The following is a 23,327-nucleotide window of genomic DNA, read 5'->3' as shown; positions in this document are numbered from 1 at the left end:
CCAATACAGGGTCAGGAGGTGCAGCCATAGGAACTACTGGCTCAACATATCTCTTCAACAGCGACTTATGAAACATGTTATGGATCTTAAACGTAACAGGAAGAGCCAATCGAAAAGAAATCTTGTAAGGTCCAATAAATCTTGGCCTGAACTTTGGAGAAGCCACCTTCATAGAGATATTCTTTGATGACAACCAAACCATATCACCCACTTTAAACCGGGGACCAATGGTCCTATGCCGGTTAGAAAACCGCTGGGCCTTTTCCTGGGAGAGAGACAACTTATCCACTACTTGGTCCCAAATCTGCTGCATTCTCTCTACCAGAGTGTCAACACCTGAGCAGGCTGAAGATTCCACTTGCCCTGAAGAAAATCGAGGATGAAACCCAAAGTTACAGAAAAAGGGCGACATCAAGGTGGCAGAACTAGCTCTATTATTTAAAGCGAATTCGGCCAAGGGCAAAAATGAAACCCAATCATCCTGATCAGCAGATATAAAACATCTCAAACAGGACTACAAAGTCTGGTTTGTTCTCTCCGTCTGCCCATTGGTCTGAGGGCGAAACGCAGAAGAGAAGGACAACTGAATTCCCAGCTTGGAACAAAAGGCTTTCCAGAATCTGGAAACAAACTGAACTCCTCTGTCCGATACAATGTTCTCAGGAATCCCATGCAATGGAACCACCTGTTGTAAAAACAAGGGTACCAACTCTGAGGAAGATGGCAACTTTGGGAGTGGTACAAGTTGGACCATCTTAGAGAATCTATCACAAATCACCCAGATAAGTCATTCTCTGAGAGACAGGAAGATCAGAAATAAAATCCATTGAAATATGGGTCCATGGCCTCTTAGGCACCGGCAAGGGCATCAACAACCCACTAGAGCGAGAACAGGGTTTAGACCGGGAACAAGTACCACAGGACTGCACAAAATTCCTGACATCTCGTGAAGGCGGGCCACCAAAAACACCGACTCACCAAATCTCTGGTACCAAAAATACCTGGATGACCAGCCAATGCGGAGCAATAAACTTCAGACATCACTCTCTTTCTCCACTGGTCAGGAACATACAATCTTCCCATAGGACAACGCTCAGGTTTGTCCTCCTGGAATTCTTTCAGAGCACGTCTCAAATCGGGCGAGATGGCAGAAAGAACTACCCCCTCACCTAGGATGGCAGTAGGCTCGGTCACAACAGGAGAATCAGCAAAGAAACTCCTAGAAAGGGCGTCTGCCTTAACATTCTTAGTGCCTGGAAGAAAGGAGACCACAAAATCAAAACGAGTAAAAAAACAAGGCCCACCTAGCCTGTCTGTGATTCAAGCACTTGGCCGACTCAAGGTAAATCAAATTCTTGTGGTCAGTGAGGACCACAACTTGATGTCTAGCTCCCTCCAACCAATGTCTCCACTCCTCAAATGCCCATTTCATGGCCAACAATTCCCGATTCCCCACATCATAGTTGCGTTCAGATGGGGAGAACTTTCGGGAAAAGAAGGCCCAGGGATTCATTTTAGACGTCACCGGATCTTTTTGGGACAAAACAGCTCCTGCACCAATCTCTGAAGCGTCTACCTCCACCTGAAAAGGAAGTGAAGCTTCTGAAAGGCCGAAACAGCCTCTGAAGACCAATTCAGCACATCAGCACCCTTCTTAGTTAAATCAGTCAGTGGTTTAGCAATACCAAGAAAAATTAGCTATAAATTTACGATAAAAATTAGCAAAACCCCAAAACTTCTGGAGAGCCTTCAAAGAAGTGGGTTGAACCCAATCATAAATGGCCTGTACCTTGGCCGGGTCCATTTCAATAGTTGACGGAGACAAAATAAATCCCAAAAATGAAATCCTCTGTACACCAAAAAGGCACTTCGATCCCTTAACATACAAGGAATTCTCCCTCAAAATCCAGAACACAGTCCGAACATGTTCCACATGAGAATCCCAATCCCTGGAAAAGATCAAAATATCATCCAGATAGATGATCAAAAACTTATCCACAGTCCCAGAAAATATCATTCATGAAGGATTGTAAGACAGAAGGGGCATTAGTGAGCCCAAAAGGCATCACCAGGTGCTCAAAATGTCCCTCCGGAGTATTAAACGCCGTCTTCCATTCATCCCCCTGCTTAATGTGGATAAGATTATACGCCCCCCTGAGGTCAAGCTTAGTAAACCAGCAAGCACCTTTAACTCTGGAGAATAAATCAGAAATCAGGGGTAACAGATACTGAAATTTAACCGTAATTTTGTTGAGGGAACGATAAGTCAATACAAGGCCTTAATGAACCATCTTTCTTGGCCACGAAAAAAACACCAGCACCTAAGGGCGAAGAGGATGGTCTAATATGACCCTTCTCCAACGACTCCATAATATAAGATCGCATAGCCTCGTGTTCGGGTACAGATAAATTGAAAAGTCGACCCTTGGGAAATTTACACCCAGGTCTCAACTCAATTGCACCGTCATAACTCCTATGAGGAGGCAAAGACACAGACTTGCTCTCACTGAATACATCATAAAAATCAGCCAAATAGTCAGGAACATCATGAGACTGGGGTGAGGTGGAGAAAAACAGGACTGTCGCCAAGAGCACACCGACAACCCCAACTCACCACAGACACAGATTTCCAATCCAAAACCGGATTATGGATTTGCAACCAGGGAAAACCCAGAACAATAGTATCATGTAAATTATGCAACACCAAAAATCTGCAATTTTCTTGGTGGTCTGGGGCGACCCGCATTATCACCTGGGTCCAAAACTGAGGTTTATTCTTCACCAAAGGAGTAGCATCAATACCCCTCAAAGGAATAGGCGTCCGCAGAGGTGTCATAGGAAAACCACAACGTTTAGCAAAATCCAAGTCCATTAGATTCAAGGCCGCTCCTGAATCCACAAAAGCCTTCGCGGAAAATGTGGTGAAGGAGCAGATCAGAGTAATTGCCAAAAGAAACTTAGGTTGTACACCACCCACAGCAAATGTGTGTGCAAAACGTTTCTCTCGTTTAGGGCAGACAGAAATAACATGAGAGGCATCTCCACAGAAAAAACACAGCTTATTACGCCTTCTATACTCCTGACGTTCCGCCCTAGACAAAACTCCATCACATTGCATAGGTTCAGACATTTGTTCAAAATGTGGCAGCGCCTCCCGTGTAGTCTTGCGTTCACGTAAACGCCGATCAACTTGAATGGCTAATGACATAGAATCGTAAAGAGGGAACAGGAAATCCCACCATAGTATCTTTTAAAGTCTCAGACAAACCCTTCCGAAAGACAGCTGCCAATGCACTATCATTCCATGTAGTAAGGACCGCCCACTTTCGGAATTTCTGACAGTACAACTCTGCAGGATCCTGACCCTGGTTCAATACCAATAGGGCTCTCTCAGCTTGATCAATAGCATTAGTTCATCATATAACCCCAAGGCTTGAAAAAAATGCATCCACATTAGTCAAAACAGGTGTCAAAGAAAACGCCTAATCCTGGGGATCGCCGCGCAGCAAGGAGATGACAATTTTAACCTGCTGCGCAGAGCTACCTGATGAGTTAGGCTTCAAGGCAAGAAATAATTTACAATTATTCTTAAAATTCAAAAATTTAGACCGATCCCCAGAAAACACATCAGGAGCAGGGATCCTTGGTTCAACAGCATGTGAATGAGTGAGATAGGTGGAAATTCGCCGCACTTCAGCAGCGAGCTGCTCCACACGATCAGACAATTGCTTAACCTCCATCAAGGAGAAAAAAAAAAAAAAAAAAAAAAGAATCCTCCTACGGCCCCAGAGAAAAAGAGGAGAAAATATATATAAAAAAAAAAAAAAAAAAAAAAAAAAAAATTCTGGACACTTTTTTTTCTCTACAATTCCCTCCTGCTTTTGAGTACCCTAGAATCTGCGGTATGGCTGGTGATTCTGTTATGAAATGAGTCACCGAGGAGGAAAAAACAAAAAGCAAGCTAAGCCCAGAAAACCGGAGAGGTTGGTAACTAGCGGATTGCAGACCCCTGATCCTATCCACAACAACTAGCAGTAGCCGTGGAGCATGCCTACGGTGGTCCTAGACGCCTCGTCACGGCCAGAGAACTAAATAAGCCTAAAGAAAGAAAGGGAAAATCTAAACTGCCCCAGAGCAGACCCCAAAGCAATAGACAGCCCCCAACATGTATTGTCGGTGAAACAAGATGAAAACACAGACACAGATAGGCTTAGCAAACGACGGGGCCCTCGCTAACTAGAAAGGACAGGAAACAAAAGGCTGCTGTCTGCAATCATGCAAAAAACCCTGCCAAAAAGAATGTCCAACATGTCTGATAGAAAAAGGCCCTGAAGTTGCTAGACTTCAAATCACTATATCAGCACTCAGGTATATTCTGAAGACAGAGCAAAAGAGATCAACTGATCAGAGACAAAATGGGGATTCAGTACCAGGGCTGGCTGAACACAAAAACTACGTAAACAAGACAAAAACTCATATGAACAATAACAGAGAAAACTTAGCTTTAGGAAGGCAGGAACCAAACTGGAAACCAGGAGCCACAGTCAGGAAAAATCACCAGCAAGAAACTAGGGAGTCGGCTGCCTTAAATTCAATCAGAAACTCCTGATGTTCAATCGCAGTCCCCTTCCTCAGGTGACCGGTCTCTGCCATTTAGATCAGCTTCATTACCTCCCTTCACCAGAGGGAGTCCAGATAGAGAACTCACTACTCCTCTGTCACCACAGCCAGCTCCATAACCCTCACCAGAAACAAACCCGAAAATGAGCTCACAACACATACATATACACACACACATATACACACACCCACAGTACAGACCAAAAGTTTGGACACACCTCATTCAAAAAGTTTTCTTAATTTTCAAAACTATGAATTTACACAAGTGGAATTATATAATTAACAAAAAAGTGTGAAACAACTGAAAATACTGTATGTCTTATATTCTAGGTTCTTCAAAGTAGCCACCTTTTGCTTTGATTACTGCTTTGCACACTCTTTGTATTCTCTTGATGAGCTTCAAGAGGTAGTCACCGGAAATGGTTTTCACTTCACAGGTGTGTCCTGTCAGGTTTAATAAGTGGGATTTCTTGCCTTATAAATGGGATTGGGACCATCAGTTGTGTTTGTGCTGAAGTCTGGTGGATACACAGGTGATAGTCCTACTGAATAGACTGTTAGCTGCTTTTTTCTTGCCATAATACAAATTCTAAGTAAAGAAAAACGAGTGGCCATCATTACTTTAAGAAATGAAGGTCAGTCAGTCTAAAAAATTGTGAAAAGTTTGAAAGTGTCCCCAAGTGCAGTGGCAAAAACCATCAAGCGCTACAAAGAACTGGCTCACATGAGGACCGCCCCAGGAAAGGAAGACCAAGAGTCACCTCTGCTGCGGAGGATAAGTTCATCCGAGTCACCAGCCTCAGAAATCGCAGGTTAACAGCAGCTCAGATTAGAGACCAAGTCAATGCCACACAGAGTTCTAGCAGCAGACACATCTCTACAACTGTTAAGAGGAGACTCTGTGCAGCAGGCCTTCATGGTAAAATAGCTGCTAGGAAACCACTGCTAAGGACAGGCAACAAGCAGAAGAGACTTGACATTAGACCAGTAGAAATCTGTGCTTTGCTTTGGTAAGAGGAGTCCAAATTTGAGATCTTTGGTTCCAACCACCGTGTCTTTGTGCGACGAAGAAAAGGTGAACGGATGGACTCTACATGCCTGGTTCCCACCGTGAAGCATGGAGGAGGAAGTGTGATTGTGTGGGGGGTGCTTTGCTGGTGACACTGTTGGGGATTTATTCAAAATTGAAGGCATACTGAACCAGCATGGCTACCACAGCATCTTGCAGCGGCATGCTATTCCATCCGGTTTGCGTTTAGTTGGACCATCATTTTTCAACAGGACAATGACCCCAAACACACCTCCAGGCTGTGTAAGGGCTATTTGACCAAGAAGGAGAGTGGTGGGGTGCTACGCCAGATGACCTGGCCACCACAGTCACCAAACCTGATCCCAATCGAGATGGTTTGGGGTGAGCTGGACCGCAGAGTGAAGGCAAAAAGGGCCAACAAGTGCTAAGCATCTCTGGGAACTCCTTCAAGACTGTTGGAAGACCATTTCCGGTGACTACCTCTTGAAGCTCATCAAGAGAATGCCAAGAGTGTGCTAAGAAGTAATCAAAGCAAAAGGTGGCTACTTTGAAGAACCTAGAATATAAGACATATTTTCAGTTTTTAACACATTTTTGATAATTATAAAATTCCACATGTGTTAATTCACAGTTTTGATGCCTTCAGAGTGAATCTACAATTTTTATAGTCATGAAAATAAAGAAAACTCTTTGAATGAGAAGGTGTGTCCAAACTTTGTCTGTACTGTAATATTATATATATATTCCTCAATGTCCAGACATGGCGGAGTACAGAGGAAGCTGAATATCATACACCCGGCATCCAGCTGGAAAGGACCCGATCGAGGAAAACTGCCAGAAGAGGGAAGTCACAAGAAACCCTCCTCCAAGTGCTGATTGGCTGACAGCTCCTGACACACCCCTCAGTGCTCCTCCATTCCAGCTAGATGCCAGACAGTTGCACACCCATTGCTTTATTCCCCCAGTCTAATGTTACAGACCTGTTTGATTTCCCCCCGATGAAAGACATGCTCTTGTTTCCAATTGGCTGGTTCGCTTTCTTTGATGAGGGGTTTTTCTGCATGAGAAAAATGGAAAACAAGTCAGTTGTGATGTCAAAAGTCACAATTTACTGCAAAACCTGTCTCTGGGGGGCAGCGATTATGGTCGGAGTAGAGCAGATCTCACCTTCCCTTGTGGGGGGGCCTGCTGGTTGGGGTCGAAGTCAGTCTGACCCTTCACATTGCTGCTGCCTGTGGGGGAGAAGAAGACGAGCGGCTCAGAAGATCACAGGATAGCAGCACAAGTCAGGACAGCGCAAGGGGGGCCACCGGACCCCACCCAGAACATGTGATGCCTCATCCTCAGACCCTTCCCGCCGTATCCTGTACTGCAGCACCCACCTGCAAATACTTTGAAGTTTGATTTGCTGTAATCAAATGGTGTCAACTGGGTCTGAACTGCTGACTCTGCTGTCTTGTTTGAGTGTTTGGGGCGTTTCTTGTCTGCTCTGGGCGTCTCTGTGCCAGGGACACTAGTCACACGTTCACGCTTCTTGCTGGCATCTTCCTGCTGAAAGAGAAGTTAAAAATCTTAAGAAGTGCAGCTCTGGAGTATAACACAGGATGTAACTCAGGATCAGTAATGTATGTACACAGTGACTGCACCAGTAGAATAGTGAGTGCAGCTCTGGAGTATAATACAGGATGTAACTCAGGATCAGTAATGTATTGTATGTACACAGTGACTGCACCAGCAGAATAGTGAGTGCAGCTCTGGAGTATAATACAGGATGTGGCTCAGGATCAGTAATGTAATGTATGTACACAGTGACTGCACCAGAATAGTGAGTGTAGCTCTGGAGTATAACACAGGATGTAACTCAGGATCAGTAATGTAATGTATGTACACAGTGACTGCACCAGCAGAATAGTGAGTGCAGCTCTGGAGTATAAATACAGGATGTAACTTAGGATCAGTACTGTAATGTAATGTATGTACACAGTGACTGCACCAGCAGAATGGCGAGTGCAGCTCTGGGCTTTAATACAGGATGTCACTCACCATGACTTGTTCGCGCACAGATTTCACATTTGCAGTGTTATTTTTAAACTCAATTTTGGCTTTTTCTCGAGCATCTGTTAAGGATAAAATCACAATAAGACACTGCAGGCAGTGTGGACCGGGTCACCGATCACAGCGGTGACGGTCAGTGAAGTGAGCACCTTTGTCCTCCTGCCTCTTCTGTCTGGCCTCCTCCCTGGCCCGGGCCTCCCGCTCCTGCTGTGCGATGCTCACCAGCTTCCAGCGGTTACTGATCTACGAGGGAGGAGACGACGCAGCTCAGTCCTCAGTCCTGACAGATGGGGACGCTGCACACGGCACCACGCACTACTCACCTCAAACATCTTTGTGTTGGGGTCCAACTTTGCTGCTTGCGAGGCGTGAGCCCCCCGAATATCAGATGGAAGGAACTGAAGGAGAGTGACGAGTTAAACCTTAATGGACCTTTTATTCTTTTCCATGCTTAGGATGTTTGCAGTCAGTGAATGGAGACCACAGGGACAAAGGCCAGACAGATCTGTCTCAGCTCTCACAAATCTGGACTCAAGGTCAGCAAGCAGAGCTCTTAAAAAGGAAAATACAATTTCTTAACCCTCCTTATTAACGGACATTTATGGCAGTCACAGGAAGTGGCCCCTATGTGTGTCCCCCCATTCCACAAATCCATGCCCCACAGTTATGAAAACGACCACTTTTAAGATCTCCACTTGCTGATTTTTGTGGATCTGACACAAGAGTTGCGCTCATGACCCGAGATCTGGCACGGTGTATGGATCGACCGGCCTGTATCATGGGGCGCGATCAGTGCAGGCTCAGAATTCCCATTCACTGACAGCAAAGATCCAAAGAGAGAGAAGAAACGTAGAAAATTGCACAATGTGCAGCCCTGAAAGGGCCGAGACGTCTCACCATGCGGAAAGGGTTGTCAAAGGACTCCAGTATACTCCTGGCCTTCAGCTGGGACGGGGAAAGTCCGTCCATCTCGTCACCACCATCTTTAGGGTCCTAGAAGAAGAAGAAGAAAACATCATGGACGGTCTTAGGCCACTGTAAGACTCTGGGAGCAGTTTAGGTCTCTCAAAGGCACATTCCAAGGACCCCCCATACAGGAGGTGCAGGACATTCAGTAAGGATCTTCCAGGGCTGGGTCAAATGACATAGGATGTAACCCCTCACTACTGACTGTAGGAACTTCCAATAGGTGGCACTACAGACCCCATTTTCTTCCTCTCAGGAGGGCTTTTTTTTTTTTTTTTATCCCAGGGACCACTGCATGGCCTATAAGTCTCCCTGTTCCAGCTTGGTGGTCTCAGAAGGGTTGTCTCCTTTCAGAAAACTGTTCCCTGTAATCTCAGCACAAGCCGAATGGCTGAATTTTGTTTTTTGTTACAATGAACAGTACCTATAGGGACAAGTTTTCTGAAAAAAGACAACCCCTCTAAGGAGACATTCAGTAGCCACCTGCGGGACACTCTGTGCCGTGCCCCACTTACACTGAAGATGGTGATGGCGGCCTTGGGGCGCACGGAGACCGGACTGTGCGCTGCCGGAGGGTCAGGATCCTCGTCACTGAACAGACTGCCGGCAGTGACTTCTACAACTGTAGCAAAGCAGAGGATGTTATTGGGCACAGCTAACAAAAAACCCTTCTAAAATGTAACTTTTATTAAGTAGTTTATTAAAATATTAAATAGATATATATTGATCAAGGGCCAGTGAGAACAGGAAGTAGACTTGCATGAGATAGATATATATATATATATATATATATATATATATACACACACACACACAGACACATACATACACACACAATAACCAGGTGAGGTTTAGGGGTATATGTATTTAAGTGATAGATTTATAGAGCAGGCACACATATCTGCACACTGAATAACATCAGAGCAGGTTGTACATGAAACCAGATATACGACGGAAACATGAACATTTAGACCCTGACATTGTATACATAGGACAAGAAGTTAAACTGCTCATGAAGGGTTAAGCACAAGTGCTTACCGTAGCTCATAGCACATGCAGATAAAGTCACACAACAGCTTGTCTGTTCAGATGTGTAGCTCCAGGACTGATCGGTGATGCCAAACAATCTCTTCACTTACCTTCCAGTATCAGGTGTTCTCATACAGAGCACATGGTTGTCTTCCCCTGGGAGCGGCGGCGAGACGGCGCATATCCTTGTACATAAGGATGGAGCATGTGGTGTACACCGAGTGCAGCACAAAAAAACCGAAACAAAATGAAGCCCCTTACCTGCCCCGGCCAGGACCAGCTGCCCCATCGGAGATTTGGACAAATCGTGAGGACCAAACAGGAGACTCTCCATTTTCTGCGAGAGAGAAGGAAGGTAGTTACAGCCCCTGGTCACCAGGAGGCAGTAATCACCGACCCCGGGGTCACTAGGAGGCCGTAATCACTGATCCCCAGGTCACTAGGAGGCAGTAGTTACCACATAAAGGAATCGTCTTACCTCAGGGTTCGGCATTGGGCCCTTCTTTTTTGCAGAACTTGTTTCAGACTACATGGAAAAAAAAAAGAAAAGGAAAAAAAAAGAAAAAAAAAAGGCAAAAGAATGAAAATGGTCCAATCCAAAGACTAAGCAAACATTAAAAGGGAATGTCCAGTGTATAATATGCCACCTCTCTCAAAAGGGATATTAGCTACTTATTCCCTCTCTCGAACTAAGGGTCCAAGGCCTAGAACTTCTATCAATCCCAAGAACCTGGGCTCTGGAGACCCCATGTGATGCAGTGGAGGTCGGTAATACGCACTGCTGCTCCAGTTATTCTCTAATGGATAATTTCGGCCCTCTCATAACAATGAATGGAGTGAAAGCGCACACAATCAACCTCCACTTTATTCATATGGGGGGGGCGGTCTTAAGAGTCTAGGTTCTTCGGTTCAGTGGGGGAACCAGCGGTTGAACCCCCACCTAGAGACAGAGAATAACTACCAAACTTGAAAATACCCCAAACAGAATACTTTATTGGGATGAGGGCAGCATGTCCCCGCTTTTCTCCAGGCCCCCACTAGGGGGAGCTCAGTGGACTGTACGCTCCTTCTACTGTTAGCTGGAGATTCTGGCCTCAGGATCTGATTGCATTGTGAATTTCTAGTTGCAATACTTGAGGCCAAAGTCAAGTTTGGTAGCTAGACTGACAATTCTAGTGGCCAAAGAGAACTTGTCTAGAACATAATTAGAAAACAAGATCTTTATTCGTTATACCTTCATTAACGGCTTCTCCCGAGCTTGCTGGATGAGGAGAATCAATTCATTAATCTGTTGTCTCACGAGGGGAGGAATTGGATTACAACAAGCGATTATCCCCTGGGGCTCCCTAGAAAAAAAAAAAAAAAAAAAAAAAGTTAAAGAAAGTTATCATTCTGACTTAAATGACAGGTCGCTGGCCCTTTAGTGAACACCCTAGTAGTCTAAATATTGCGCTTGCACAGTTAATATTGTGGTCTTTAAAAAGAAAGAGAGGGATTTTTGGTACTCACTGTAAAATCTTTCTTGGAGCCTTCATTGGGGGACACAGGTAACCATGGGTTGTATGCTGCTGTTGCTAGGAGGCTGACATTATGCAAAAATAGGTAATAAATAGCTCCTCCTCAGTAGTATTACACCCACCGACTGGCACAAAGCTCATCAGTGAGGGTACGTGCACACGCTGCGGAATCTGCTGCGGATTCATCCGCGCGGATTTTGCAAAATCCGCAGGTCAAAAGATCTGCGGTTTATCTGCGGATTATCCTGCGGTTTGGCCCTGTGGTTTCACCATCTCCACAATGGAAGAGATAGGAATCCCGCAGAGAGAATTGACATGTCAATTCTTTCTGCGGTTTAGAAACCGTGGAAAATTCCGCAGCGTCTGCACAGCGGTTTCCATTTCCCATAGGGAATAATGGTACTGTACACCGCAGCAGAAACTGCTGCGGATGCGCAGCGGCCAAATCCAGAATCCGTATCGTGTGCACACACCCCAAGTGTCAAAACAGTAGGAGAAGCCCTACTATATACAAGCCCAAGAAAAGGCAGGTAGACCCAACATAGGCACAAAACTAGGGAGGGTGCTATGTCCCTCAACACAGGTAACCATGGGACGTCCTAAAGGAGTCCCGAGGGTGGGAAACAGCAAGCCGAAAAGGAATAAGTCGCCGTCTGCAACCTTTTTTCCCAATCCGCATTGGACGAGGTGTGGGTATGAACCCTGTAGAACCTCGCAAAGGTGTGCAAAGATGACCCGGTCACAGCCTTACAGATCGAAGCAGTTCTAGAAAGACCCGGAGAGCTCTGACTACATCCAGGTTCTGGAGAGACTTCTCCAGGGAAAGAACTGGAGAAGGACAGAGAGAAGGAACAACAATCTCTTTAATAATGTGGAATGAAGATACCACCTAAGGCAGAAATGTCCTGAATAGATTCGAAAGAAGGCCGCTGAAGAGCACCTATTTCAAGATTAAGATCCCATGGCTCTACCGGAGTACAAAATGGAGGTGCCAGGCGAATAACTCCCTGAGGGAAAGTCCTGACCTGTAGACAAAAGGCCAGATTTCGACAAAAAAAAAAAAAAAATGATAGATGCGGAGACTTGACTCTTAAGGGTACTGAGCCTGAGTCCGGAATCAAAACCGGATTTGAAAAAAAAACAAAAAAACAAAAAAAAAACAAAAACACACAATATGGAGGGAAGGAAGTTCATAGGAGCGGAACTATTGACTTCACTCCAACAACAAAAAAGGTGTGAGCGACGAGGGAGACTCCATTTTGGATTTATTAATTCAAGCCCCATAGATTATCCAGCGTTCTCCCTTCCACAGCAGGATTGTGGCCCCCACCCTTGGGATAAGTACACAATTCCCAAAAGACCAGAACTGTGCTATTTGGCCAGAGAATTAAGAGGCCACAGGTTAATGAAGGTGAGAAGGAGCAGAGCTGGGACCCCCTGCTGTCTTCTGTGCAAGGCACCCAACATCAATGGAAGCTCTAGAGTGTCACCGACACCTAGAGATGAATTATGAGTGTACCATGAAAGCTCCAGACAGTTGGGCATCGACACCTAGAGATGAATTATGAGAGTACCGTGAATCTCAGGGTTAAGTCCAATATACCACTAGAACCCTGGGAGCCCTCCGCACACACCCCTGCGTCTCATCTTTCTCTAGCGGATACCGAGCTATCGAGAATGGCTCTCCAGAACCACTTAGCCGACCCAAGTTTGGACTCTCCATATCGGTCCAGCTTCAACGAACCCGTTGAGACGTCGTCCCATTTGGACCTCCCGATAGGAAGTTATGACCTATCCTAGATATTGGGAATTATTTCAGCCAGGAGGTCGAGGAGAATTCAGTCCAACTCAGAGGGTCGGTGGCAAATATGGGAGGGGGCGAGCTAAGGATTAAAAGGTAGCTACACATCTTTAGCCTAAGTCATTGTTCTGCCATGGAAGCTATGTCACGTGTGAAAACAGACTAGAAACTAAGAAGGTGCCTGTGGATACGAGAGCTTCCCTACATCCATAAGTTATAAGGAACGGTAACGTGACACATACAGCTAACTGCAATCCCCAATCTGTACTTCTGGCTACAATATCTGCATATTACTCTGTATTATCTAATGCGCCTTTCAGCAATTAAAATATCAATGTTGGGCTGCTCTTATCTCGAAACCCAATTTCCCACGTCCGTAAGTTCGGCTAGTACTTATACACTACCTGAGGTTGATTTCTGACACAATATAAGCTTGTTAACGGACCAAGCTTATATCTAACAAGGAACTGGTGGCAGCATACCGTTCTGATGTTATTGGGGGATCCTGGCAGTGACGGACTGGCGATATACACTCACTGGCCACTTTATTAGGTACACCTGTCCAACTGTGTGTTAAGACTTAATTTCTAATCAGCCAATCACATGGCGGCAACTCAGTGCATTTAGGCATGTAGACATGGTCAAGACAATCTCCTGCAGTTCAAACCGAGCATCAGTATGGGGAAGAAAGGTGATTTGAGTGCCTTTGAACGTGGCATGATTGTTGGTGCCAGAAGGGCTGGTCTGAGAATTTCAGAAACTGCTGATCTACTGGGATTTTCACGCACAACCATCTCTAGGGTTTACAGAGAATGGTCCGAAAAAGAAAAAAAATCCAGTGAGCGGCAGTTCTGTGGCCGGAAATGCCATGTTGATGCCAGAGGTCAGAGGAGAATGGGCAGACTGGTTCGAGCTGATAGAAAGGCAACAGTGACTCAAATTGCCACCCGTTACAACCAAGGTAGGCAGAAGAGCATCTCTGAACGCACAGTGCGTCGAACTTTGAGGCAGATGGGCTACAGCAGCAGAAGACCACACTGGGTACCACTCCTCTCAGCTAAGAACAGGAAACTGAGGCTACAATTTGCACAAGCTCATCGAAATTGGACAGTAGAAGATTGGAAAAACGTTGCCTGGTCTGATGAGTCTCGATTTCTGCTGCGACATTCGGATGGTAGGGTCAGAATTTGGCGTAAACAACATGAAAGCATGGATCCATCCTGCCTTGTATCAACGGTTCAGGCTGGTGGTGGTGGTGTCATGGTGTGGGGAATTTTTTCTGGGCACTCTTTGGGCCCCTTGGTACCAATTGAGCATCGTTGCAACGCCACAGCCTACCTGAGTATTGTTGCTGACCATGTCCATCCCTTTATGACCACAATGTACCCAACATCTGATGGCTACTTTCAGCAGGATAATGCGCCATGTCATAAAGCTCGAATCATCTCAGATTGGTTTCTTGAACATGACAATGAGTTTACTGTACTCAAATGGCCTCCTCAGTCACCAGATCTCAATCCAATAGAGCATCTTTGGGATGTGGTGGAACGGGAGATTCGCATCAGGGATGTGCAGCCGACAAATCTGCGCCAACTGTGTGATGCCATCATGTCAATATGGTCCAAAATCTCTGAGGAATGCTTCCAGCACCTTGTTGAATCTCTGCCACGAAGAATTGAGGCAGTTCTGAAGGCAAAAGGGGGTCCAACCCCTTACTAGCATGGTGTACCTAATAAAGTGGCCAGTGAGTGTATATATATATATATATATATATATATATATATATATATATATATATATATATATATATATTTTCCTGGCCTGGGACTGGTGATATACATACTGCCCTCACTGCAGAGTGCCCCGATAACCAGTGCGTGACAGGGCAGCCCCCACAGCGATTACTTATCCCAGGTGCAATTCACTGACAGACCTGAGGGTAAGGGGGTTGCCAGAGAGCTGTGACTGTGAAGCTCCGTCACAGATTGGTGAAGGCGGGGGGGGGGTCGAGGGATATCCGTTTCCCCCTGCTCTCCTCGTGTATTTTCCTTACATGGCCTGAAGGCCACTTCTCTTTTACAGATGGCAAAGGCGTCATGGATTATACATTTGCAAGGAGTTTGTACGAGTGTTCTTCCCGTGTTTGTGTGGGTTTCCTCCCACACTCCAAAGACATACTGACAGGGAACCTGTGAGCCCCATCAGGGACAGCGATGATAATGTGTGCAAACAAACTAAAGCGATGCGGAATATGTTAGCGCTATATAAATAAAAAGATTATAGGGACAGGAATGGGCCTCCCTGAGATTGGGCATAGGTGAGGGACTAGGGCTACTGCTGGGGAGAGCCAAGCCCCTGTGAAGAGAGAAAATAACCAGTCTGGGCAGGTCCTACCCGATAACAGAAGGCGCTGTCGCTGCTCAAGCTGCAATGTCCCGCAGATTCAGTGCAGATTAGTGAAGGACGCCTGCTGTGCCCTTTGGAAACGGAAGTAGATGGTGACAACCAGTGCACGATTCTTCACACTCTTTTGCAGACAGAAACATGCCATGCAGGCATGTCTCAGGTGACAAAGAGGGATAGAGAAACACACTCATTAGGCCAAAAAAGTGCTCATCGGAAGGGGGCGTGGCTAAGCGGAAGGCGACCGCTGATTGGCAGGAAAGCAGGGCTGTGGAGTATAAAAAGAACCGACTCCTAAAATATATAATAAATTGGGTACAGTAGTGCAATGCAGTTTGTGGGGAATATTTTTTTCATAAGAATTTGGGAAAGTTATGAAATGTCCTATAAATGTCTGTCCTATTTCTGATCTAATGTCTAGACTTTTATTGGAGATGGCTCTTGCTGCAATTTATATTCATGATAAGTAGTGAAGCTCCTCCTCTACAGATAATGGGAAAAAATAAAAACACACAGGGAAGGAATGCCTACATTCATCTCAGAACTTCTGGAGTGAACAGGAAAGCAGGATTAAGGCAAGTACTTCTTAAAGCATATCTAAACTTTCAATAAACTGTGCATAAATCAATAGTCCAGTATATGTTGTCTCTGTATGCTTGATGTTTTAGTTTGTCTTTCCTCTTAGCTCCTGTTTGGAGAAATTAGCTGCTCTGATGACTTGTATACACTACACATAGAAAACAGTTTTACCCCTTATATTCTAACATCTCAAATGCAGAAATACAGCAACAGGATCGATGAGGACATATACATTTGTGGGTGTTCTGGAATATGATTCAGCACAAACATACTCCCTCCCTCCTCCCGTCTTCATGGACTTTGGAGAAATATGATGTGAAGCATTTAGTGAGCTGTACCCCAAGACAAGCCTGACATTGAAAGTTCAGAGTAAAGCTAACATATTTAGAGTAAAGCTATGTAACAACTTATTTTACAGACTTTATACTTATTTGTCCTATTGATGTATGCAAAGATTGTTTTATTTCTATCCTATACAGTGCATAATTCCCTATGCTTTCAAGAACTTCAATATACCTTTTTTTTTTTTTTTTTTTTTTACAGGACAAAATTTTGAGAGCGAATTTAAATTACAAAATGTCTAAGAAGCATCTTATGAAGTTCTCTGTATTTGAGCATTTGACAGTGACTCAAGATAATAAACATTTTGTGTGTCAGTGTATAAGTGACCCAGATAAAAACAAATGCTGTGATGCCAAAATCAGTGCATACTCAGGCAGCGATAAAAATGTTCATTCAAGAGCTTCCAATCTAAAAAGACATTTACAAAGCTGCCACCCAGAAGTTTACAAAGCTGTGATTGAAAAAGATCACAGCAGCACCAGGAGACCAGGGCCCAGCACTTCCCACCAGGCAAAGGAGGAAAGATCATCTCAAACATAATGCTGTAGATAAGTCCCTGATGTCTATGCCGGCAGCTGCAAGGCCAAAAAAAGGGTGACATTCCCTTTAAAAGACAGCCCATCAAGCTTGTTGCGAAGGACAGTGGACCATTATTATTTGCACGACCAGCTTTTACAGCTCTTAATGGAGAAATGGCTCGCAAACTTGGTGTTTCTCTGGAAAGAGAAAGTATTAGAAAATTACTGATTGAAGAAGCCCTTAACCAAAAGGAAGATCTTAAAAAGACTCAAGAGACGCTTTGTATTTCTTAAAATGGATGCTTGCACACATCACAGAGTGAACTATTTTGCCATCAATTTTCAAGGTTTGTGACAACAAAAAAAAATTGTTACTCAGACACTGGCAGTAAAAGATACTAAAGCTCATCACAGCAGCCAGTTTCTCCAGACCTTAGTGGAAAAAGTTCTGCAAGATTATGAACTCAAAAAAGAATAGGTCCTTGCTATTGTAACTGATAATGCTTCAAACATGATAAGTACAATTACACTGATGAATGAGAGTAATGAAGGTGAACAGCAGCTAGAAGAACATTTCACATTCAGTATGGAAGGCCACAGTCCTGTCCCCATAACGGAGGAACAGATATTACTACAGAACAGCAAAATGATTCTTTACAATTAGATGATCTTGTTGAAGCTGCTTCACACCTCTTTCCTATTCATCACATGCACTGTGTTGTGCACACGCTGCAGCTGGCAGTAAGAGATCGTCTGCAAGAGAGACATGCTGCAACTCGGATTAGCAAAGTGAGGAAATTGGCTATTGCTGCCAGAACCCCTAAAAATGATTCCATCTTGAAGAGACGTGCTGGGAAAGGGGCAATAGTGGTTCAAGCCAGTCGGTGGGGCAGCACCCATTTAATGATTAAGCGATTGCTTGAGCTGAAACCCTTTCTTGTAGATATGGTCAACCCTCAGGTAACACTACATGAAGGTCAATGGACACAGGTGGCTGAATTGCTTCATCACCCATTTACAATGACTAAAAAGTTACAAGCTGAGGATTTAACTCCTTGTATTTTTATAAAGGAGTGGATGAACTTGCTATTTTGCCTGTCCCAAAGAGGAGGTTTATGCGCAGATGGCATTGCTGCTTCAATGAAACGGAGAGAGACACTGCTATTAGAAAATAAAATTCTTCTGGCAGCTAGTCCGGGCATGAAAAATGGCAGCGTCTGTACGTTGGTGGGCTTGGATGGCTGATTTGTGCCGCCCGGTATCAGGGAGTAAGGACCCCTCCTATTGGCTGCGCCACCGGAGGTGTGCACCGGGCAGGGAGAAGATAGGGTTAAAAGCGTGCCATGAATACATGTGCTCAGTGCGGAGGGTGTGGCCCAATATGACCAGGACAGAAGTAGAGAGAACCGGCAATCTGATTGGGTACAGTAAGCGTGCTACAGGAAGAAGGCATTAAAGAAGCCCTAGGCATGATGAAGAAAAAAAGTGGCAGCAGCCGTTCAGTGCCGCCATGTTCTGTGCGGCATCCTGTCGTGGGGGGGGGGGGGGGGGGGGGGGGGGCAGCGAGGCAGGCAGGTAGCTGCAGGGGATAGAGAAAAGGACATCCCTTTTCACTGACAAAACATAAGGAGTTCTCGGATGAATGAGGGTCCCTGGTAGAAAAGGGTTCTCCTTCCCGAACCGTCTCCGGACGGTGCAGAAGACCGTGTCAACCCCTTACAAGAAGGGGGAAGGCCACCGCCAGTAACAGTCTACCTCCCAACCCTCTGCCAAGGAGGAAGGGTGGGGAGAAGGATAGAACCGGCCTCCGGGGATCACCCTGAACACCCGTGAAGGTGACAGGAGATCAAGTCCTGCCTTGTGGGTTCGAGAGTGGGCAATGTGGGTGACACCACACTGCTCTCTTGGTCGCCCCCGATAAGAGAAAACAGGGTGAAAATTCTGCACCCTCTTAGGCTAGTTTCACACTAGCGTTTATTCCACGCAGCGCACGGCGCCGCTAAGCCCCGCCCCATCCGGTCATCGCCGCCTACTATCGCACATGGACGCTTGCGACCTGCGCACCCTATCTTTAGCATAGGGTGCGCAGATCGTGCGCTGGCCGTGCGCTAGTAGGATTTTGGTGTGCGCTGCGCACTTTTGAAGGTGCGCCGAAATGCAACATGCTGCGTTCAGCGCGCATGGGCGCACCTTCAAAAGTGCGCAGCGCACGCCAAAGTCCTATGCTAAAGATAGGGTGCGCAGATCGCAAGCGTCCATGTGCGATAGTAGGCGGCGATGACCAGATGGGGCGGGCAGGGAGCCGGCAGGGGGCGGGGCTTAGCGGCGCCGTGCGCTGCGTGGAATAAACGCTAGTGTGAAACTAGCCTTACCCTGCAGAATGAGAAAAACCTGAAATAGAAAGGGAAAAATGTTAATACAACACAACAGGTGATCTGTAAGGAAAAAGACGGATCTGGGATCAGATCCAGGTCTGCCTCCTACTGACAACTAAGTTAAAACTGATGAGCTTTGTGCCAGTCGGTGGGTGTATACTAGGGTGACCGCAAAAAAAATCGATGTCGGAATTTTGTCCGTCTGGACCACACAAAACGATTCCCCTTTCCAGATATTGAGATAGCCAAAATTTGAGCTCGATCAAACGACGTTAACCCGTGCCGCTCGTCGCTCAAAGTTTGAAAAATTCCAAATTGAGGTATTTTAAGATTTAGGTATTTTGCATAGTCTGTTAGACTATAAAGAATGTGACAACAACATTGCAGAAATAGCCCTGACCAAATTTTCGAACCATTTGTGGTATTTGAATGCAGAGTTGGTGGGATTATCGTTTTTTGATCCCACCATTACAGACAATGAAAAGTTGTTAATGGCTAATAAATTGCTCAGTAGCACAGATGAACCATCAGAGCACGCTAGGGTTGTAAATCCAAAAGTTAGGAAAGAAAAATTAAAAGAGGTAGGAAGTAACCGACTTTAACGACCTTCTGACAAAAGATGAAGAACAAAAGCAATATGTCCTGCAAGTTGTAAGCAAATGCCGAGCATTATATTCTGACGTTTCAAAAACTACTTTAACAAAAGCTCTAGAATAGATTAGATAACTATGTAAAATTATCAACTCATGTAGGTTAGCGTGCTCTGATGGTTCATCTGTGCTACTGAGCAATTTATTAGCCATTAACAACTTTTCATTGTCTGTAATGGTGGGATCAAAAAACGATAATCCCACCAACTCTGCATTCAAATACCACAAATGGTTCGAAAATTTGGTCAGGGCTATTTCTGCAATGTTGTTGTCACATTCTTTATAGTCTAACAGACTATGCAAAATACCTAAATCTTAAAATACCTCAATTTGGATTTTTTCAAACTTTGAGCGACGAGCGGCACGGGTTAACGTCGTTTGATCGAGCTCAAATTTTGGCTCTCTCAATATCTGGAAAGGGGAATCGTTTTGTGGGGTCCAGACGAACAAGATTCTGACATTTTTTCCCCTCCATATGAGATCCGGTCACCCTAGTGTATACTACTGAGGAGGAGCTATTTTTTACCTTTTTTGCACAGTGTCAGCCTCCTAGCGACAGCAGCATACACCCTTGGTTACCTGTGTCCTCCAATGAAGCGATAAAAAAAATTAACTCCATCAAAGTGGCGCCGGCGCATGCGCAGTAGCATAAAGAAAAGCTCTTGATTTATGCGAGTCCTGCCCACAGGTATACTGATTACAATCAGTATAACAGTGCCGACCTGACACGGTCTGTAGTTACTGAGCACAATCCCTACTGACAGGTTCCCTCAAGAGCTCTGCTTGCGGTTTCAGAACAGAAATCAGCCATCATTTTTAACTCTAAGCTTTCACTTACTTTGGAATTTCCTCTGAGATTTTCATCAACATGTGATTGGGAAGGACATAACTGAAAGACAAAAGAAAATGGCAGGAATAAGGCAGAGGGCGTCCGGAAATAAGCTCCAGCACCTATAAACCTACGGACATACTCACCCTGTGCTTTCATCTTCCTGTCGCGCCATCTTGTCTCTCCATGCAAAGAGAAGGCGGAAGGCGGCCAACTGCTGAGTGTTAAGATGTTTCTTTAACTTTTGGTAAAGCTCAAGGTAGGAATCCTCTGTAAAGATCGGCTTCATAAACCTCTGTATAACGAGCACAGAAAATAACGTCACAAAAGGACCATAACTACTATAATACTGCCCCCATGTACAAGAATATAACTACTATAATACTGCTCCTATGTGATCATGTTACTCTGTCACCTTCAGACAGATGTCTTTGCTCTTCTGCCAGACAAGGAGGAGGACGTTGCGCTGACCATTGTCTACATTCAGCAGCTCCGTCCTCATCCTGTCATAGATGTGCAGCAGGTAGTGGGTATCGGCCCTGGCATACTGCAGCATTTCTTCTGGTAGTGGTCTGTAAATCAGATGTAGCTAATTAGGATCACAGGGTCTCCTGACTCGTGAAGCAAGGCAAGGCATGTGGAGCGCCTTCTTACCGGATTCTCCAGTCAGCGAGCTGGTATTTCTTATCAGACTCCACATTGCAGTAGTGTCGGAGCAGATGGTCCAGAGAGTTCCTCCCCAGGTTGAGCAGACGAGATGCTTGATGGGTATCAAACATGTTCACAATGTACAAACCAAAATCCTTCTGGAGCCACTCAATGTCCGAATCTGCACCATGCAAAACCTACAGGATTAGGAGAAAATACAAAGAATATTACTGATCCTGTGTTATACCCCAGAGCTGCACTCACTATTCTGCTGGTGCAGTCACTGTGTAAATATAGTTGTGCTCAAAACTTTACATACCCCAGCAGAATTATTGCTTTCTTGGCCTTTTTTCAGAGAATATGAATGATAACACCAAAACTTTTTCTCCACTCATGGTTAGTGTTTGGGTGAAGCCATATATTGTCAAAATACTGTGTTTTATCTTTTTAAATCATAATGACAACCCAAAACATCCAAATGGCCCTGATCAAAAGTTCACATACCCCATTTCTTAATACCGTGTATTGCCCCCTCTAACATCAATGACAGCTTGAAGTCTTTTGTGGTAATTGTGGATGAGGTTCTATATTCTCTCAGATAGTAAAGCTGCCCACTCTTCTTGGCAAAAAGCCTCCAGTTACTGTAAAATTCCTGGGCTGTCTAGCATGAACTGCGTGCTTGAGATCTCCCCAGAGTGGCTCAATGATATTGAGGTCAGGAGACTGAGATGGCCACTCCAGAACCTTCACTTTGTTCTGCTGTAGCCAGTGACAGGTCAACATGGCCTTGTGTTTTGGATCATTGTCATGTTGGAAACAGGGCTGTGGAGTCAGAGCCCATTATTTTGGTGGAGTCAAGTTGGAGTCAGTATAAAATGGACCGACTCCCAAAATATATAATAAGTTGGGTACAGTAGTGCAATGCAATTTGTGGGGAATTTCTTTTAATAAGAATTTGGGAAAGTTATGAAATGTCCTATAAATGTCTGTCCTATTCCTGATCTAAGGTGTAGACTTTCAGCTGAGATGAATCTGTGCTGCAGTTTATGTTCATGATAAGTAGTGAAGCTCCTTCTCTACAGATAAGGGGGGGGGGGAAAAAAAAAAAAAAAAAAACCACAGGGAAGGAAAGCCTACATTCATCTCAGAACTTCTGGAGTGAACAGGAAAGCAGGATTAAAGGGTATTTCACACATAGCGAGATCGCTGAAACGTCACAGGTTTGGTGACGCAACAGCGACCTCGCCAGCGATCTCGCTACATGTGACACATAACGGCGACCGGCCCCCTGCTGCGATATCGCTGATCCTGCTCGAATGTCCTAGACCATTTTTTGATCGTTGGTGTCCCGCTGGCCAGCATGCATAACTGTGTTTGATGCCATAACAACGACGAGCGACCTCGTTGAAGCACGCCTATCGGTCTGAGTCGTCAGAATAGCTGCTCTGTGACAAGGTCCCAACAACCGCCGAGGTGGTTATACGGATCGCCGTATCGTTGCTGTGTCGTTGAGTAGATCTGTCTGTTTGACAGCTTACTAGCACCGTACCAGCGATCCTTACCAGGTCGTATCGTTATCGGGATCGCTGGAGCGTCGCTATGTGTAATGGGACCCTAAGGTAAGTACTTCTTAAAACATATCTAAACTTTCAATATACTGTGCATAAATCAATAATCCAGTATATGTCGTCTCTGTATGCTTGATATTTTAGTTTGTTTTTCCTCTTAGGAAAGTTAGCTGCTCTGATAACTTATGTACACTATACATAGAAATCAGTTACTCCCCTCAAATTCAGAAATACAGTAACAGGATCGATAAGGACGTGTGTGTGTTTTCTGGAATATGATTCAGCACAAATATGCTCCCTCCACTCTTCATACACTGTGACGAACTATGATGTGAAGCGTTTAGTGAGCTGTACCCTGAGACAAGCCTGACACTGAAAGTTCAGAGTAAAGCTAACA

The 23,327-nt window shown here is 45.0% G+C and overlaps 1 protein-coding gene across 5 annotated transcripts in view; it reads right to left on the bottom strand.

Annotated features, from left to right (window-relative positions):
- EXOSC10 (exosome component 10) overlaps positions 1–23,327 on the bottom strand; it is a 40,069-nt gene that overhangs the window by 1,380 nt on the left and 15,362 nt on the right. For 3 of the 5 annotated variants that reach the window (XM_073585069.1, XM_073585066.1, XM_073585068.1), the window contains exons 10-24: positions 21,369–21,559; positions 21,130–21,286; positions 20,861–21,009; positions 20,724–20,774; positions 10,935–11,046; positions 10,179–10,226; positions 9,962–10,037; positions 9,187–9,293; positions 8,603–8,698; positions 8,029–8,103; positions 7,855–7,948; positions 7,694–7,767; positions 7,033–7,201; positions 6,818–6,882; positions 6,631–6,707 (exon numbers count right to left, since the gene is read on the bottom strand). In XM_073585069.1, coding sequence (XP_073441170.1) covers positions 6,631–6,707; positions 6,818–6,882; positions 7,033–7,201; positions 7,694–7,767; positions 7,855–7,948; positions 8,029–8,103; positions 8,603–8,698; positions 9,187–9,293; positions 9,962–10,037; positions 10,179–10,226; positions 10,935–11,046; positions 20,724–20,774; positions 20,861–21,009; positions 21,130–21,286; positions 21,369–21,559 — 1,541 coding nt within the window. Of the gene's footprint in view, positions 1–1,169; positions 1,254–6,630; positions 6,708–6,817; positions 6,883–7,032; positions 7,202–7,693; positions 7,768–7,854; positions 7,949–8,028; positions 8,104–8,602; positions 8,699–9,186; positions 9,294–9,961; positions 10,038–10,178; positions 10,227–10,934; positions 11,047–20,723; positions 20,775–20,860; positions 21,010–21,129; positions 21,287–21,368; positions 21,560–23,327 lie in introns of all 5 variants that reach the window. The other 2 variants (XR_012234028.1, XM_073585067.1) reach the window with 2 other exon arrangements.

This window comes from Dendrobates tinctorius, unplaced genomic scaffold, assembly GCF_039654945.1.
Source record: "Dendrobates tinctorius isolate UK_male_01 unplaced genomic scaffold, ASM3965494v1 ptg000086l, whole genome shotgun sequence".
Classification (NCBI taxonomy): domain Eukaryota; kingdom Metazoa; phylum Chordata; class Amphibia; order Anura; family Dendrobatidae; genus Dendrobates; species Dendrobates tinctorius.
The sequence above is the reverse complement of the archived record's forward strand: the minus strand, read 5'-3'. Positions and strand labels throughout refer to the sequence as shown.